This window comes from Hibiscus syriacus, unplaced genomic scaffold (assembly GCF_006381635.1).
Source record: "Hibiscus syriacus cultivar Baekdansim isolate YM2019G1 unplaced genomic scaffold, ASM638163v2 tig00111810_pilon, whole genome shotgun sequence".
Taxonomy (NCBI): Eukaryota; Viridiplantae; Streptophyta; class Magnoliopsida; order Malvales; family Malvaceae; genus Hibiscus; species Hibiscus syriacus.
Window position 1 is genome coordinate 1,129,202 of NW_024063186.1, and position 20,324 is coordinate 1,149,525.

General features: G+C 33.6%; 1 protein-coding gene across 1 annotated transcript; it reads left to right on the top strand.

Moving 5' to 3' along the window:
* Positions 1-17,729: 17,729 nt before the first annotated feature.
* Positions 17,730-19,537, top strand: LOC120171041 (loganic acid O-methyltransferase-like). Its single transcript, XM_039178850.1, has 2 exons — positions 17,730-18,480; positions 19,196-19,537. Exons 1-2 carry the CDS (start codon positions 17,731-17,733, stop codon positions 19,535-19,537), a joined length of 1,092 nt encoding a protein of 363 aa, XP_039034781.1. The 5' UTR covers position 17,730.
* The last annotated feature ends 787 nt before the right edge of the window (positions 19,538-20,324 follow it).

Sequence of the window (20,324 nt, forward strand, 5' to 3'; positions counted from 1 at the left end):
ATTGGGTTCAAGTGATCTCGTATTGCTCGTGGTCTTGCAACTTCTCCTGAAAATTAGTTGCTGCTACATCAGGATCAGCATGATCTCCCATATTGTTGTTTCCTTGAAATTGTAGTTGGTTCATATACTCTTTGGTTTGTTGATTGCGCCGTCCTTGTCTGAACGACTGTTTAATTTCAGGGTCTAATGGCTCTAATGGTTTACCAGCATATCTCAGGGTTATGCAATGATAAAACCTTCAAAAGAAAATAAATAATAATTAAATGAGTTAAACTATCTAAGTAAAAGGTGACAAGAAAAAATTGTTATGGCAAAAAATAAAAATTCTGTCAGTTGCCAATCCCCGGCAACGGCGCCAAAAACTTGATCGCTTGAAAATGTATATGCTAAGGCAAGAAAATATGTGCAAGTATACACAGTCGAATCAAGTAATAAAGGGTAAGTGAGTTATCGTCTCCTCAGGGATTGGTCGGTTCTTTTAAGTTTCACCACAACTAGAACTAGTTGTCACAAGCTAATTCCTGAAGTCTTGTCAAACTAGAAAACTACTAGTAACAAAATAAAGAAAGAAAATATTATAAAGTGTGGTTGTAAGCAAGTTTGGTCGAGGCAAAATAAATATGCAAAACTATCCAATTAAATAGACAAAGGAAAGACAAATGTTGATTCAAATATATTCAAAACAACCTCACATATTCAGACTATTCATAGAGTACTTATGTTAACCTTTTGTTATGACAATCAATTATTCTAAATCTAGAATGATTTGTTATGATATGCTTAAACTGCCCGACAGGATTAGTGAGTATTCTTAGATGGTTGTTATGGCAATACTACTCAGCGTTAACTACAACCATTGGTTTGTTAAACTGTTGTTGTAGCAATACCTCTCAGTGTGAACTATAATCATTGTCTATCCTACTCAAGTGTCTATCCCTTTTAGTCGATTGAAAACCTCTCCTTATCTCTAACGTAGGCAGGTTAGAACATCACCATCCCAAATCCATTCTATTGTTCACGTGGATCTCTCTTAATTCTCTCGAATGTAAGAATCAATATCTAGACAAACGACAATTTCTCGAAGCTCTTACATTATCAAGACGTGTTTCACCTAGACCCCCAGAAATCTCTCGAAGCTCTTACAGTTTCAAGGCAAAATATTTAAACAATGAACAAAACATACATGAGTAAAATCATAATTCATCATTCATAAAACAGAAAAGAATTGTTTCGGCAAAACAAAGACTAACACCAAGTAAAGTAGTTCATGGCTTTATCAAATAGTCAACCAAAGTATCATCGTTTTAATACAAACTCAAGAAAAGTAAAGAAATTAAGAACAAAGGAAGAACGACTCCCAAAACTGGGGGCTCTGTCATGACATCTCTGATCAACATTGTGCCTGCCCTGGCGGCCAGCCTCTCTTAAGGCCTGACCACCACTCTGCTATAGCCTGGCTATGGAAGACACCAAGGACGATCAGTTGGAAAGCAGTGGAAAGCACTGCTGTTGCTCACTCACGATTTAGTTAAAGCTCTTATTGTTTCCTTTTTTTCTTTTTGGTTGTCGTGGCTGGGTATTTATAAAGGGAAATCTCCTCGGGTTTTGCACGAGTGAAGATTCCTTAAATAACCGTTGTTTTCTTGTCCAGGCTAAAAAAAGAAAGGCGGCTGGATATTGTCAGAATCTTGAGGGCTTGCTTGCACGTAAGGGTAGTCGTACAGCTGGCATGTGATATATGCAATTCGTCATATCCGCTTCAGACTTACAAGATAAACCTTGTCGTGGCGAGATAAATTTGCTCCTCATTGTCTTTATCTTCTATATTCCACTGGCCCTTGCATAATACTTTGTTGTGACTGAAATGTTATTCCTTAGTTAATTTCCTGCATATACACAATCCACACAAGCCTTTTCTCCTCGGCAACATCAGTCAAACCAAATAAATTTCGCCTAAGTAAAACTTATCCATCACATGCAATTATAACATAAATACAACTTATATGATGTGAACACTTTGTTTAGACGAGCAATAACTTAAGTAAAAAGACTAGAAATAGAGTCTTTTTATGGAGTTATCACATTCACATGTGCACAAATAGCTTAAAGAAGCATTGGAAGCTCATGGATTAAAGATGACAACTCACCAAGATTAAAGAAGCTCAACACTAAGATTAGGTAGCTGAACCAGCTCAAAGAGTAGTTAAACTAGCTAAATGAGAGCTGAACTTAGCTTGGAGGGAGCTGAGGACTAAGTAGATAACCAATGGGCTAAGGTTAGCGGGAGTGGTAGCTGAGTAGCTGAAGTGATGCTAGGTGCCTAGCTTGGACATATTTAGCTACAAGTCACTTAGTGAGCTACATTGGTGCCAAACTTACAACATAAGCAAGACCATTCTGACACTCCAAAGGCAAGGCATTCAAAGGTCACATACATTCAGTTAGATTCCTAAGGGATGATGAACATAAACATTCAACCAAAGCATGCATCAAGCCTTTATGAATTGATTGATCCAAATTCATTCATGAATGACGTATACATCCAAGGGATAAAGAATCCAAATCATCTTATACTCATTCATGTATAATCATTTATTTAATTCAACCATGTTCACACTAGACAGAGTAATGCATTATTCCTTAAATATTCTTGTAGTCGTCTCCACAGGGATTGGAGGGATTTCCAATTTTAACTATTGCACAAAAACTATAAATTCTAATGTATAGATAGATATATGATGGTATGAACAATTGATGAGAATGCTATGAAAAAATAGGAAGTATGGAGGTGAAATATTATGGCAAAGAGGTAAGTGTAAAGTGTGAAATGTTGTGGAAAACATGGAACTAAAGTAAAAATATGCTGAGGCAATTAAATTGAGAATCTAGGTATGCAATAAGAAAACTTGACAACCTTGCACAAACAAGCTACAATGGGGATAAATGATGGTGTTATTAAGGAATCATGTGTTTTGTCTTATAGAATGGTTCAAACCTTTCATGCATATACTGCTCGACATGGTTTGCTAAAAGTGTTCATAGGTTATATCTAGTAAGGAACCTGATAGTGAAAATGCTACGGCAATACCTTTCAGCGTGAACTGCAGCAAGATCCTACTGACTAAATACCACTTCTTTTAGTCGTTGAAATCCTCTCATTATCTCTAATGCAGATTAGGGCTTTGTTTCCCAACTCGGCCCCATTGCTCACGTTGATCTCACCTACCTCTCTCGAATATAAAGCATCAAACTTAGGAAATGGCTACTCTCATAAGCTCTCATAATACTAAGTAAATAAATACAATGAGCAAAACAAGTATATAACATTAAAATATAAACCATTCATTTAAACAAACACATAATCATCCAAAATAACCCACACCAAATAAGTTAGTTTATGGTAGGGTATAAATCATTCACAAGAATAATTTGTTCCATTATAAACCCACGAAAGAAATAAAATTAAAACACAAAGGTAATAAGAAACTCCCAAACATGTAAGTTGTTGTGAGCTTCCTTAAACCACCGTGAACCTCTTTAGCAAGATAGCTTCTCTCAAAGGCTTAGCTTGTTATCTCCTTGAAGCTTTGCTATAGAGGAAACCAAAAAAGAAGAAAAGAAGAAAAATGGAAAGTTTTTACAACCGCATTTCCTCTATCGCTAATCTCACAATCCCAAAAGCTCTCCTTAATTTTAGGGCATCCTTATCTATTTATATTAAGGAAATTTCCTAGAATTTTGAACCAAAATTCCCTTTGTACCCTTAAAACATAAACCATTCATTTTAATAAACACATAATCATCCAAAATAACCTACACCAAATAAGTTAGTTCATGGTGAGGTACAAATCATTCAAAAAATTAATTTATTCCGTTACAAACCCACTTCTCCTTTGGCTTTATTCACCTGTACATCATAAGAAAAGTGCAACCTTCCCCATTAAGAAGCATCAGTTTTCAAAATAAAATACTGCAGCAAAACAAATCCACCACATGAAACTAAATGAGCCTAAATACAACTATATGTATCTGAATGTGCTTTAAGGCAATCAATAACCTAAGTAAAAAGGCACAAAAGCCTATAAATAGCTAGTGCATTTGGCTTGTAAGGAAATAACATATATCTCATTTTCATATTAATCAAATACCTTTGCAAATTTTCTCTCTTCAAGTTCTCAGTTTGAACTTTATCGACTTATCAAGCTCTACTTGTGGCGTCACCCCTTCGTTTTTCATAGATACTTGTGGTTTCTAACTCATCATAGTTAACAGGTCCAAGTCTTTTATTACCACCCTATCTTGAACATATAAGGTTTGGGGTTAGGCTTTCATATAGCCTAGTTTATTTATTGTTCTTGATAATACTATCACCATCATTTCTTTGTTAAAACCAAACACCACACCCATCATCATCAAAGCCCATCCATTTTTCGATTATTTTTTTCTTACTTTTCTAGCCTTAACCTTCTAGTTTGAGCCTATCTTACTTGCAGGCTTCCTATATCCAACAATCAAGGGATGCCTTATACGTCATCAACTAGGCGTGTAAGTACCTTGCCTTATATCAACAATTCTGCTTCTCTAAAAAGGGTATATAAGGAAGAAGTAAGCCTCTCAAACTAACATCACCATCAATTTAATAAATGCTAGAGGACTTCTATATAAAAAAACTCTCAAAACAAAGATAACCTAACATGTTTAAGTATTACTGCACCACAAGAATTTCTACCATGACATGTGATGGAAATTTAGATTGATTCGATTTCCAAATGATGGATCCTCTACAACTTACAAAGTCGGGACACTAATTACATATGCATTCATGTAGCTATTACCAGCAATATAACCAACTATATTGTTGTACTGACATATTCACTACAGTAAAACTGGTCTATAGCAGCGTTTAAAAGCGCCCCTAAAAATATTGTCAATGCAAAAATAATACCGCAAAAAACACCGCTAATACAAACACTTCAACTGTTAGTGGCGTTTTCTACTAATAAACGCCGCTAAAAGTCAAATTATGTAGTCACGTTTATATACTAAAATGCCGCTAAAGGTCAGGTTATATAGCGGCGTTTTAGTATACAAACGCCGCAACATGTTTACCATATAGCGACGTTTTTTGGCACAAATGCCGTAATAGGTTTGATATTTATTGGTGTTTTCTCGTAACATATTCAGTATTTAGCCCATTTTTAGTCATAAACACCGTAACAGATTTGATATTTAGCGGCGTTTTGGGCACAAACGCCGCAATAGGTTGGTCATTTAGTGGCAGTTTTTTTCTAAACACGATTTCAAATATGCACTTCGTTAGTGGTGTTTTTCCCCTACAACGCCGCTAATTAAAAATGGTTTTCAATATATCTTCTTCCTATTTTATATTACCCAAATCTAACATGTAACAATATCCAATAACAATCTTAAATTTAACTACGATTCGAATTTAGTAATAATACATAAAAATATAAATAAATCAAAGTTTACAAACATCCAAGTTAAATATAATGTAGTTCAACATTTTTCAATAAAATAAACAAAACATTAACCTAAGAAAACACTGGGTTTTGGCAGCAAGTGTTGTCGTGCCTTAGGCTTCCTCAATTTGATTCTCCGGTTTGCCGTGCCCTGGAAATGGAACGCGCGGGGTTCGTTCTCTTGCCTTGGCTGCTGACTTCTCCTCTGATAGACATTCGCTCGTGCTGAAAATAGCACTTCATCGAGCTTGATTATGATAAGATTCATAAATGTTCTATTTGCCCTCTTACAAAACAACCTAGGTTATCATTCCCTTCTAGCACATCTAGGTCAGATAGACCGTTTGAATTGATACACTTGGATTTGTGGGGATTCTATCATATTCCTATATATAATGGTAAGAGGTATTTTTTTGAAAATTGTGGATGATAAAACCCAGATGACTTGGATCTACATGCTAAGACTTAAAAGTGATTCCTTCCTCTACCTTAAATAATTCTTCAAGATTGTTCTTAACCATTGCTAAACTATTGTCAAAACCATTAGGAGTGAATATGGGTTAGAATTTTTCAGTTTAGAGGGTTTTATTTTGTTCACGTCTTTAAGAATTCTTCATCAAAGCTCTTTTGTAAGGACACCTCAATAGAATTGAGTAACATAACGTAAACATAAACATATTTTATAAATAGCTCGAGCCTTAAGATTTCAGTCAAATATTCCAATTCGGTTTTTGGGAGAATGTGTCAAAACATCTTGTTATATCATTAACAAACTTCCTTTTGTTGTTCTCCAATGGAAATGTCCTTTTGAAATGCTTTATAATAAGAATCCTAATTTGTACCATATGAAAGTTTTTGGTTGTCTTGGTCATGCTACTTAACTTAAACGTGTTGATAAATTTTCTCCTAGAGCTGTGCCATCTGTTTTTATGGGTTATTCATCAACTTAAAAGGGTTATATCATGTAGTTTAGAGAAAAACACCTTTTTTGTGAGACGGGATGTAAAATTTCATTAGCATTTGTTTCCCATTTGTTTTCCTATCAAAAAAGATTCTCCTTTGTTTTTCCAATCTTCTTCTATTATAGATTCAGATTTCTTAGTTGTTAATATTTCATCGAGTACTCCTTATACATCCGCTAATTTTTTACATAATGTTTCTCCTTCACATTCACCAATTCTCCAATCTTCTCTCTCATCCTAATCTTTAGTAGATCTGATCCAGTCTCTTGGTTTGGGTTTAGAACCTTCAGCTGGTCATCATGAGTCTTCTATTTTGGACCAGGTTAGTAGTCAACCGTTTTATGTGGTTCTTGAGTCTGTTACTCCACTTCGAAAGTCTTCTCGTGTTTCTAAGACCCCATCATGGTTGTATGATTTTGTACACTCTTACCGGTCCTCTTCTATCCTATGTAAGTACCTTATTTCCTTGTGTTTATCTTATGATCATTTGTCTGTCCATACTCACATGTTTCTTTCATCCACTTCCAAAATTCTTGAACCAAAAACCTATTCTAAGGCTATTCAAAATCCCTTGTAGGTCCAAGCCATGAAAGAGGATATTTCTGCTTTAGAACAGAATAACACATGATCTGTTGTTGACCTGCTATCTGGAAAAGTGCTAATAGGCTGAAAATGGGTGTATAAAGTCAAGTATAAGCCTAATGGTGAGGTTAAGCGCTTTAAGGCTCGTCTTGTAGCTAAGGGATACACTCAAAAGAAGGGGTGAATTTTGTCGATACATTTTCTCTTGTTGCCAAGTTTGTTTCTGTTTGAACTGTTCTTACTTTAGCCTTATATTATAATTGGCATTTATACCAAATGGATGTGTATAACGCTTTTCTTTAGGGTGATTTAGTTGAATAAGTGTTCATGATTTGCCCGAAGGCTTTTGCAGACAAGAGGAGTCTCGGGTATGTAGACTGCAAAAGTCTATCTATGGCCTGAAACAGGCATCTAGGCAATGTAATCTTAAGTTGACGGAGGCTTTGATTCAAGAAGGTTATCAACAGAGTAGACACGATTATTCCCTGTTTATCAAAAGGAGAGGAAATGGTATTGTGATCATACACATCTATATAGATGTTTTGTTTATTACTGGAGATTGCAGTGGCATGATTTAAGAGCTCAAGGAGATGTTGAACAATAGCTTTAAGATGAAAGATCTTGGGGAGTTATGGTACTTTTTGTGTTTCAAAGTTTTAAGGTCTAAGGAGGGCATATTGCTAAATCAACGTAAATATGCCTTGGAGCTGATCGAAGAAATAAGAATTAGAAGCGCAAAGCCTGTTCTTACGCCTTTAGAGCAGAATAAAAAACCTACCACGGTGGAGTATGATGAGGGTCAGGACATAAATATGGCTGATGAATTGTTACATGACAAATATATTTTTTAGATATTAATGGGAAATTTGATATATTTGACACATTAAAGGTCGGGTATAATGTTTGCTGAGTCAATTCATGCAGCAACCAAAAAAGTCACATATGGAAGCTCCTCTCAAGGTGGTGAGATATATCAAAAGAAGTCCTGGACAGGATATTTTGTTGAAGGCTGAAGGTGATTTGAACATGATAGCCTTTTGTGACTCAGATTGGGCTTTGTGGCCTATGACTAGAAAGTCAACGATTGGGTTTTGCATTAAATTGGGTGAATCATTAATTTCTTGGAAATAAAGAGTAAAGTAATGTGGTTAGATCTTCAACAGAAGTTGAGTATCGAAGTATGGTCATGATTGTAGCTGAAATTGTGTGGCTAAGAGGCTTGCTTGAAGAGGTTAGAGTAAAGGACATTCAACCAACAATGTTGTTATATGACAATGTTGTAGCAGAAAGTCAACAATGTTGTAGATTACAGCAAACCCAATATTTCATGAGATACTAAACACATTGAAATTGATTGTCATTTTGTAAGGGAGAAAATACAAGAAGGGTTGATACAAACAGGGCATGTGAAGTTTGAGGAGCAACTGGAAGATATAATAACCAAGGCTTTAACAGTGCAACATCATGAATATCTATTGGGCAAGTTGGGGGTTAAAAACATATTTCAACCTCCAACTTAAAGGGGAGTGTTGAGAGTAGTTATTTATATTGTTAGTAAAAGTTGTTAGCTGATAGTTAGACAATTAGTGTACAAGAATAACTTATAAATACACTTTTGTAAACTTAAGTTAGTTGAATAAAAAATCAGTATTATACTTCATTATTGCTTTGAGCATTTTATGTTGCAACAGCTGTTATCCAAGTTAAGCTTCGTCTACATTGCCCTTTTGTCCTCTTCACCATTTTCTGGTAAGATCCTTACCTTTCTGGTGAAACCATTTTTGGATCCTGAATTTGCAGTAATAAGAAAATCTCCCAATGTCAGTTGTGGTTACCGTAGGATTCTCTCTCTTCATCGGAAACATGACATATACATTGGCCAATTCTAAATCCTGGTCTGCGTTCAGAGGGGAGAATCTGCTGTCGAGCTTGAGGGACCGAGAGTTTATGACAAAGAAGTTTGGGGTTTGGAGCATCAGCGCGGTTGCTTTGATGGGTTCTTGGAATTGCATGGTTTCGCCTCTTGGGAGAATCACTATGGTTGTTTTTGATGATTTGCTCGATGGGGTTGACTAAGCGCAAGAAACGTAATTCCCCATATTGATTCTAAAGTTTAGCTTCCTTTTTGGGGAAAAATATGGCTTTTAAAGATAGTTTCATGTGGAATGAGTACTGGAAAGTTTTTACTTTTGAAGGGGATAAGCATGGGGATGCGATTTGGGAGAAATGGAAATTTCCATCTATGGATATCAATGGTCTAATTATGTATCAGTCCCTATATGTTTTTATGTTTTTAGGTTTTTATGTTTTAACATTTTGTCCATTATTTTTATTTTCCGGAATTTAATCTCCCAACTAATATGATTCAATTCAATAATATTATTAATAGATTGTCATTAAATTTCAATATATGACATTTAATATTTAAAAGTTTGAATTAAAAATTAAAGTTAAAATGATAAGACATTCACATTTAGTATATGATAATTAAAAATGTTAACAATTAAACTTGAATATTCAAATCAAATATGTTGGGAACTTGGGATGTTGAATTACTAAATTATGAGGGATTAAATTTTAAAATTTCAAAGAGTACATGGAGTTGGTAAGGGATAATGAGACCTAATGGATAATTAAAATTGTTCATAATTGAATTTTAATTTTCAAATTAAATATATACAATTTTTTATAGATCTTTAAAGGAAAGAAAAAAATTGTTGACAAGACCTCGAGAAGAGTGTCAAAATTTGAACCTCAAGTATCGAAGAGATCACATTCAAAAAAAAATAGATGATTTAGAACATATGTTCATCAGGAAGCACATTCAAAGGAGATGCCTCTTGGATAGCTCAAAATGATTAGAGAAGATGATTATTTATTAAGGTGAAACAATTGCAACAACTTTGCCTTCTCGAGAAAATAAGGGGGTTTGAATCACACAGATTGACACGGATAGATTGATTTCTTAAGAGAAGTTAACTTTCAAAAGACAAGACAAGAAGGGCTAGCTCCCCTGAAAAATTATGAACCAGATACAGTATTTGAAAGAAAAGTCATCACCATCAAAGCATGAAAAGATTGCGATTGTCAAACTTGATTCAAGAAGATTTGTCTCTCAAGTTTAGGCATGTGTATAATTGTATTTCTCATACGTGCACATCATATCAAGTTGCATTAGAACACCCCTAAGACACATTGCATATGACATATTCGAAATCATACCATGTAAAATTTTTAGCAGGATCTCAAAAATTGAAATTGTGATTTGGCGTCCTTTACATAAAGGATCAAGATTATTCCCTAATTTGGCGTCCTTTAGAGAAAAGAGCAAGATCGTTCCCCAATTTGATCTCCTTCAGAGAAAAGAGAAGAATTTTCATTAATTATGACTTGGTGTCCTTTAGAGAAATGAGCAAATCAATCATTGATCATGACTTGACATCCTTAAAAGAAAGGAGCAAAATCGTTTCTTGATTTGGCGTCCTTTAGAGAAATGAGCAAGATCATTATTCCACTTGACATCCTTCATAGAAATGAGCAAATCAACCCACTAATTATGACTTGGAATCCTTGAATCCAAAGGAGTAAGATCGTCTTCAGACTTGAAGAACTAGATTCACATAGACAAGATCAACTAAATTTCAAATAATTTTACATTCATCATACAATGAAATTAATTCATATTTGAAATATAATCTAACTAAAGTTAACTTATACGGATGAGCATTGACCTGACATCCTCCAAAGCGAAGGAAAAATCATTTTAAATCAAATCAAGCATCCGACTATGACTTGGCGTTCTCAAGTGCGAATGAGCAAGATCACTCTTGGATTAAATATGTTAGAAAAAAAGTTAATTATGACTTAGCGTCGTTCAGAGGAAGGAAGTAGTAAGATCGTTCTCCAATTTGGCATCATTTAGAGAAGAAACATATCACCCTGGTTATGACTTGGTGTTATTTAGAGAAAGCAACAATATCATTATCTGATTTGGCATTTTTCAGAGAAAAGAGCAGATCAATCATTGATTATGTCTTGGATTCCTTAAAAGAAAGGAGCATATCAACCATTGATTACAACTTGGCGTCCTTTAGAGAAATGAGCAAGATTATTCTTCACTTTGACGTCCTTTAGAGAAAGAAGCATATCAACTATGGAAGATGACTTGGCACCCCCATTTTAAGGGAGCATGATCATTTTCAAACTTGATTATGGGCAAATGTGTCTTGGCATTAGAGGAACAAGAATGTTTTCGGAGTCCATCTCCAAAAAAGAAGATTATTTAGGTTTTAAACCGAAAAACATTTTGTGTATTTTGTCTATGTCCTATTCTCGTTAAACGATAATGGGTAAATAGGGATAGCTGTAATAATCAATTTTCATTCGGTCCACCATTTACAATACCTAAACATTTTTATTAAAGCGGATTTTGAAGCCTGATACATCATCTGATTTGCAACAAATTTTCGGACGAGATTCAGATGTTTCCAAGGCATGAGGTCTTCTTAAGATAGAATCGAATTTCAGTTAGCTTTCCAACGCCTTTTGGTATGACTAAATTGGACGTCAGGAACTCAAGATATGCTTGTGAAGATAACGCGTGCAGAAAATTAGATATAGACCTAATATAAAATTTTAATTACGAACTTTGAATTATTTTATTTAATATTTATAACTAAATTTAACTTTCTACTTTCTTAAATTTATTTGGGGTGATCTAGGATCTTTTTTATGTTAGAATTTATTTCCGTTTAATTTGTGTATCTAGTATTAATATAATGATACTAGAGTTTTTCTTTTTAGAATCTTTTGGGAGCCTATAAATAGATATTCATCTTATGTAAGAGAGAAGGAGCCACCAAGTATTGTAACTGTAAAGATACAAGCAATAAAAGAACTTTTGAAATAAGATTAAATCCCCATTCTTCATCATTTGTTGAATTCTTTCAGTATTTTCATCATTTGTTTATTACTTTATTTTTATTCTCTTTTATTCATTTACATTGATTCTAAATCCCCATTTTTATTTTTGTAGTTAAAACCAAAGGATTGAAATAATATTAGCTGGTGTTTGGTTCGCTGGAATGTTTATGAGGGAATTAGAATCTGTGAAGGAATTGGAATCTGTCAAGAATTGGAATCCAATTCCATATTCTCTTTGGTTGGCAGGAAATTGAATTGGAATCTAATTCCATATTTTGTTTGGTTCGCAGACATGTCAGATGAATTTGATTTCAGTAATGTGAAATGACATGATTGCCCTTCTTATTTTTTTGCTTAATTCTAGTTTGTTTTATAAATTACATGTAGCAATATATAATAAAAATTTAAAAAATATTAAAATTTAATTTTATTTATTGATTATTCATTTCAATAAATTATAAAAATCATGCTAATAAACATCATAAATTAAAATCATCTCAATTAGGGATGGTCATGGGTCGAGTTTTTGGTCCATCCGGCCCGAGAACAAGCGAACCACCATCCGAGACCCGACCCGACTTGACCAAAATAAAGTTTCACCCGACTCAACCCGAATATATGAATTACCCGACCCGAAATAATTAAAAATTATTTTTATTCAATAAAAACAGTGACTTAATTGAAAAAAATTATATATAGAGGGGTATTATTGTAATTATTCCTAAAAATATAAGGTAAAATTATATATTTTTTCGGGACAGGTCGGGTCAGGTATTTTTCACCATAAACCCAAACTCGACCCGACCCGAATATCACACTTAAAAAAAACTGACCCGACCCAACCAAAATAAAGTTTCACCCGACCCGAATATATGAATTAGAAACCCGATCCGACTCAACCCGAAATAATAAAAAAAATTATTTTTATTCAATAAAAATAGTGACTTAATTGAAAAAAATTATATATAGAGGGGTATTATTGTAATTATTTCTAAATATATAAGGTAAAATTATATATTTTTTGGGTCGGGTCGAGTCGGGTATTTTTCACCATAAACTCGAACCCGACCCGACCCGAATATCACACTTAAAAAAACCAACCGACCTGACCAAATTAAAGTTTCACCCGACCCGACCCGAATATATGAATTAGAAACCCGACCCGAAATAATAAAAAAATTATTTGTATTCAATAAAAAATAGTAACTTAATTGAAAAAATTATATATAGATGGGTATTATTGTAATTATTTCTAAATATATAAGGTAAAATTATATATATATTTTCGGGTCGGGTCGGGTATTTTTCACCCTAAACTCGAACTCGACTCGACCCGAATATCACTTTTAAAAAAACCCGACCCGACCCGAATTTTTAAAAAAAAAATCAGGTCGGAACCCATCGGATCCGAGTTGAGTGACCATCCCTAATCCCAATCAAAATATATTAATAAGTTACCAAAAGATTAATGAATGTAGTATGGTCAAATTTTACATTCCCTCCAACAAGGGAATTGAATTTCATCATATAATTGATGAAATTCACTTTCCCTCATTTGATGGAAAGTTGAAGTCATGAGAGATTCCAATTCACTTGGAAAACTTGAACCAAACATGGGAAAGTGGTGAAATTAGATTCCAATTCCCCCTAATTCCAAGGGATTCCTACGAACCAAACGCCACCTTAGAGTATTTTATTTGACAAATTTCACAATTGTCACTAGTCTCCATTAATAACAAGATTGGTATAAAATATTTACATTTTACTCCTTTTTCTTTTGCACATGTTGAGCTTTCATGGAATTCGATAAAAAAAAATTAACAAAAATTTATTTAAAAGTTCAACATGCTAATATTTTGGTCTCTCCCAATGACCATCTGATGAGATTAACTTTGAGTTAAATTATTCGTCTTCCTGGAATAATATTTCTCGTTAGGGGTGAGCGTTCGATCAGATCGAGTCGAGTTAAAAAATTACGAGTTATTCGAGTTGAAGAGTCCTATTTTACAACTTGGAGTTGACTCGAAATTTTTTCTAATCGAGTCAAGCTTATAAATTCGAGTCGAGTCAAGTTGATTTTTAGAGTTCTTATTTAAATTTAATTGTAAATATTTATAATATTATAATATTATTAAATTCCAATTTAAGTGACTTTCTATAACCATATATACAATACAAATATATTTCATCATATTTTTTCATATGTGATATACATATATCATACAAAGTCTAAGGACTCGACTCAAATTTGAAAATAAATTCACTAATTACTAAAAATTTTGAGTTATTCGATTTACATTTTATAACTCGATTTGAACTTAAAATTTTTTCGAGTCAAGTTTATGAAATTGCAACTCGAAATCAATTTGAGTCGAGTTTTTTCGAGTAGAATTGAGTCGAAAAATTAACTTTTTCGAATCGAGTTTTGCTCACCCCTACTTCTAGTCCTTCGTATAGTCAATAAACACTTCAAACTCTTCAAGTTTGAAAAAGCTTCAAACCCCTAAAATGATAAATATTTTATTTAATTTTGTGAATTTTAGATAGGTTTTGAAAAGTTTTAAACTTACAAAGTAAACGAATTTATCAATGTCTAAGGTGGCATCAAAAGACGTCAGAAAATGACGATTTTGGATAATAAATAAAAATAAGTGAAAAAAGATTAACTTTGATGAAGATAATGATGATGTGATTTTTTTTAATTTTTACATCAACCCAAACAACCGTGTCATCTTGTTATTAATGAAATAGCGATTTAATAATATAATTGTATATAAAATTAAAATCTATTATTATAATCATATTCATTTATAGTTAGTTACATTTCAATATAAAAATAATAATTGATATAATTTGTCCTAAATAATAATATCAGTCATTCCATCTTGTTTGCTTTATTTTTCTTACAACATCACCATCAATTAATCCAATGGATAACTTGCTGGCAGCTCAACCAAAACTCAACAATAAAATATATTCCACTAAAAAGGTATATTTTATATGCTTTGATTAATTTAATTAAATTGAAAGATCAAAGGAGATCATGCATATCCATAATTTAGTCACCTAAGCAACGGGAAAAGTTTTTGAAGCTTAGTTCTTGAATTTCAATTAAAAACAGCAAAAGTTGTCACCGTCTAATCCTTCCATAAAAGACATTCACTGACCCACGTAGGACTGCTGAATGGAATGATTCCTCCCCCGAGGGTGATGGAAAGAGATTTTAGGGGGGGGGGGGGGGGCACGACCCGATCTAAGATTACTCCCTAAGCAGAGTCTGGCTTTCGAAAAGAAGAGAGGAAGGGGCGTTCCAAAAAGTTCTCCAATTCGATGAGGACAAGCAGGCACAACAATCCCAGGAAAGCTTCGAAGCACGTAGTTGCAAAGGGAATATTCAGAAGTTCAGTTCGTGAGATAGCTCCCCGGATCAGATATTTTTGATAGATGCCTAGTACCGACCTTCCGTTCAGTGTAGGGACTGGGATAGAAGGGATTTGCCCCAAGCCAACAAGGAAGCAAAGTACCAGTGCTATTAGTACTAGTATAAGCCGGATCGTACCACACGGGAGCAGGATCCGAGTTCGGCGACTTGGATGAAATGATATTATTCATGTGCTTACTACATTTTTCCAGTAGCGGCGGCGCTGACGGTGATGGTGGTGGTTAATTCAAATAGCAGCTTATCGTTTACCTTTGCATCTCCACAGGATTGTTGGTGACAGCGACTTCCTCATTCAATTCCTTTTATTATTCGGATTTTCTTATTTCATGAAAATGTATAGATTAAGTTACGGCTAAATAATTAGATCAATTGGCTTATTCTTAGCAAATTGGCACATCAATTTTATTCTGATTAATACGTTATCCAAAATTTGGATTTCGTTGAAAAAATCGGTGAACTGTAATCAATATCCAAAATTTGGATTTGTTTTTTTAACAAGTTGAATTTTATTATAATATTACTATAATTAATTTATATATTTTATTTAAAAATTTTAAATTCAGAAAATTTATATAATTTTTTTACAAAATTGAGAAGATAAATAGGTTTAATGAAAGGGTAAATTTTTATTTTAATCCCTGAACTTCATATAAAATTCTAATTATAATTTTTTTGTAAATCTAAAATAGTTTAAGGACAAAATTTTAATTTAACATTCGTAGAATTTTTTTTATGCAACTAGATAAGAAGGATATTTTGGAAAAAAAATTAAGTGCATTTTAGTCCAAAACGTCGAGAATGTAACAATACCTAAGGGAATGGGGTATTCACATTCCCGGTAATATACCCCCAAAATACCACTGTTGGGAATAACTTATTATCGGGGGCTGTGAATGTTTGCCAACCAAACTAGGGAATGACATTTCATTCCCCTGATAATGTGAGATACCCTGAACCAAACGCCCCCTTATAAATATTTTTAAGGATAGATACACAGATATTAATAGTATATTTTTTATGCTACATATAATTTGTAAAATAGGCAAATAATTGAAGAAATTCAAATATTCTCTTTCTTTTTTTTTTTTGAAGTATTTTGGACCCAACCTTTAGTTTTAAGGTAAAAAGTCCATAACATTTGACCCAATAGTCATTAGATCCATATTCATTATGTCTGTAGCATTTTAGTCTTCAATATTTTATTTTACAGTGAAATGACTCCTAGTTTAAAGTGTTAATTATTTGTTAACTAACAGTTTTTATTATAAAAAAAATATTACTTTTTTACCTTAAAATGAAACATTAGAGTCAAAATGTTCCAGAAAATAATATAGAGCAAAATAATCATATTATCTACCATGTGTTGAGAAAGCATCGTATAAAAGTGAATATATATATATATATATATATATATATCTTTTAGTTTTACACCATTTATACTGTGTAAAACTATTTAATTAGTTTTATACTGTTTTATATAGTGTAACTGGATTTTACCTCTATATGAGAAAGAAAATAAAGCAAACCCTAAATCTCACGTCAAATTGGAGAAGTGTTATGGAAAAATAGGATTCTAATGGTTTTTGGTGGTTTAATTTTTATTTAGACCAAAATTATAGATAGCCATTGGTGAGAGCGAATCGATAGTAGGGAAAAATAATAGAGAAAGTTCTTCTATCAATTAATTTTTTATGATGTTTTATTTATAATTTTTTAGTGTTAGCATCGTATCAAAACGTTGTAATTGACCGAAAGATACGAAAATGTGGAGATTTTAAAGATCTCTAGTTATTTTTAAAAAAATACCGAAGAAGGCTTGGAAGTTGGATAGATGAAAGTGTAATCTGCGGGGAAAGTCCAGGGGAGGTAGAACAAAAAGCATTTTAGGTTTTATCCATTTTGCTTTGGTTGATACGTCGTTTGGCGTTGAATTGTGTGTGAGCAAAACAATTTTGTTGGCAGGCAGTTGGATAAGCCCAGGAGAGACGGCCATACATATTGATTCTGATTTCTGGACTTGTGTAGAATCTTTCGTCAAAAATTAAGTTTTCCACTTGGTCGATGTCTGGTTTATAAAGTAAAAGTGACAATATTTACGGCTCTTATCTTGGATTTTCCTTATACTAATAGGATTTCCTATGTAATTAATGGCCGAATGGGATAGTGAAATTGGTAAAGATAATAAACATTTTCCTTGAGCATGGAGTCCTTTTAGGAATAATATATACTCGAACACTTCAAGGAGATTTGCAAGCTTTTCATCAATGGTGTGTATATATAAAGCTCATCATTCCATTGAACTTAAAACCACAAAAAAGCTTCTTCTTCTCTCTCGAGCAAAATGGAAGTGGCCAATGATGAAACCACAACAATGCCTCAACCAATCACCATGAAAGGTGGGGATAGCCCACAAAGCTATGCCAAAAATTCTATCTTGCAGAAAGGAGTTATTGATGCTACAAAAGGAATGATGATACACGCCATTGCAGACAAGCTTGACATGGAGAAGCTTTGTTCCGACTTGTTTCGCATAGCTGACTTCGGATGTTCCATAGGACCAAACACTTTCTTCTCCATGCAAAACATGATACAAGCAGTGGAGCAAAAGCACCGCCAAACCAACCATCAAACGGCTCTGGAGTTTCAGTTGTTCTTCAATGATCACTCGAGCAACGATTTCAACACCCTTTTCAAATCCCTCCCACCCTCGTGGCCACACTTCGTCGCCGGAGTTCCTGGTTCGTTCCACGGGCGATTGTTCCCTAAATCGTCGATCCATATTGGACACTCGTCGAATGCATTGCAATGGCTGTCCAAGGTTCCCGAACAAGTGGTGGATTGCAGTTCTTCAGCTTACAACGGCGGAAGCATATACTGCACTGGAACTGAAACACAAGTGACGAAAGCGTTTGCATCTCAGTTTGAGAACGATATGGAAATCTTTTTGAACGCTAGAGCTGAAGAGCTGGTAAATGCAGGGTTGATTGTGATCATTATGGGCGGAATTCCTGATGGAATCTCTCTATCTCAGACTGCAATCGGCAAATTTTATGATCTCTTTGGATCTTGCCTTGTGGATTTGACTAACAAGGTATTTTTTTTTCCTTTTCTACTTATAGCTTTTTTGGTCCATAATTGTTAGAAATGCAATGAATTTATAAAGGTTATTTGTAGGAAAACGAGATGGTAATTGTTTATATACTATTCTCGTCTCTTCTTTGTTGAGCATTGGTGTGCATGTTACATGAACATACTCTCGTTTGGTTCATGGTTTATCATATGTCCTTGATACGTAGTTTGTATGTTATATCTTTTTAGAAAAAATTTGGATGGTTGACTCTCAGTCATTGTCTGAACTAGTTATCATGATTAATTGATAATTAATTAGCTGATTGACATTTAATGGGATATAGCCCATTAATCATACTTGATGAGATGCTTCTAGCCTTCTCTCTCTCTGCATTCATTTCATCATTCAAGATATTCCCTTTACAACGGTTCTCTCTAAATTTTTCTTTTCTTAACTTTCCATCAAAGTTTAAAAAGTGTAATACTACCGATTTTCACTTTAGTATTTGGGTGTACAAATTCTGAAGAATTGTGTTAATCTCAGTGGCAACATCCATTTTTGAGAATTACACAAATCATGACAATTTTATTTCTGAGACAATAGTTTTATCCACTTCACGATCAACGTTGAATTCTTAATTTCAATTTCTATTATTTTTCGGTCAGTGTTAACATCTTGATTTTACAGTAATATTTTCATATTACCGACAACAATGTGATCCGATTCCTTATGGCAGGGATTAATCAATGAAGAAAAGGTGAAGTCTTTTAACTTGCCCCTATACTTTCCAACGGCCAAGGAGCTGAAGGCATTGATAGAGAGAAATGGGCGTTTGTGCATCGAGAGTATTGATGAAATGAGCGGACAAATGAAGCGTGTGCCGACGTTGCCGAGTACCCAGAATTATATATCGCACGTAAGAGCAGGATTTGAAGGATTGATTAGAGAGCATTTCGGGAATGAGATGGTTGACGAGTTCTTCGAATGTTATGGTAAGAAACATTTGGAGTCTGGCTTCGTTTTTGGAGAGAACGCCGTTGATAATACTTTAATAACTGTGATTCTCAAGCGCATCTAAAGTCTATTAACTAAGTGAACACGTCTTGAGGACCAGGTGGTGACCTGCGTGCATTCAGCTCTATATGTTTCATCCAGAATAAACAAACATTTGAGCTCTTCTTCATGTTGGAAGCTTGCCAAAATCATCTTATAAATGTGTTTCAGCAATCATTTTGTTGGGGATTATTGTCTAGTTTTGCATGTTTCATGCTTTTAATATGTTGAAATGGTTTATATGAAAAATTAATAACAATATAAAAATTATTGATATTTGTTAACCTTCTAAATTAAATTCTATATCTCCAAAAGAACATCGCACATCAAAAATTAATCGAACTATCTAACCCGTCATCATCTCTTGATAAGACAATCAACAAACTTAAAGAATCTAGGAAGACTCTAATTTATTATCGAGAGGTTACATTAAATCACTTTGTCTGACTACAAACAACAATCATGATCTTATCTCTCACACCATCAAATACAAGTGATCATTATATAAGTTCTTAGCCGAAAGAGAAAAGGGGAACTAATAATCTATCCATACTCTCTTTTATTAATAATATCGATCCATCATCAACCGATTTGTGACCATAATTATATACCTAAATTAGAATGAATAAATCATCCGTTGATACAATCTCTTTATTCCACCAACATTATTAAAAAGTGTATATATAAAATAATAGATGGGGGCTTATTTTTTAAAAAATAAAATTATTTATTTAATCTTATTAATATATTAGTTTTATGTTATGATTTTTATTTTTATTTATCCTTTCTTGGATTAAAAGGCACTCAATTAA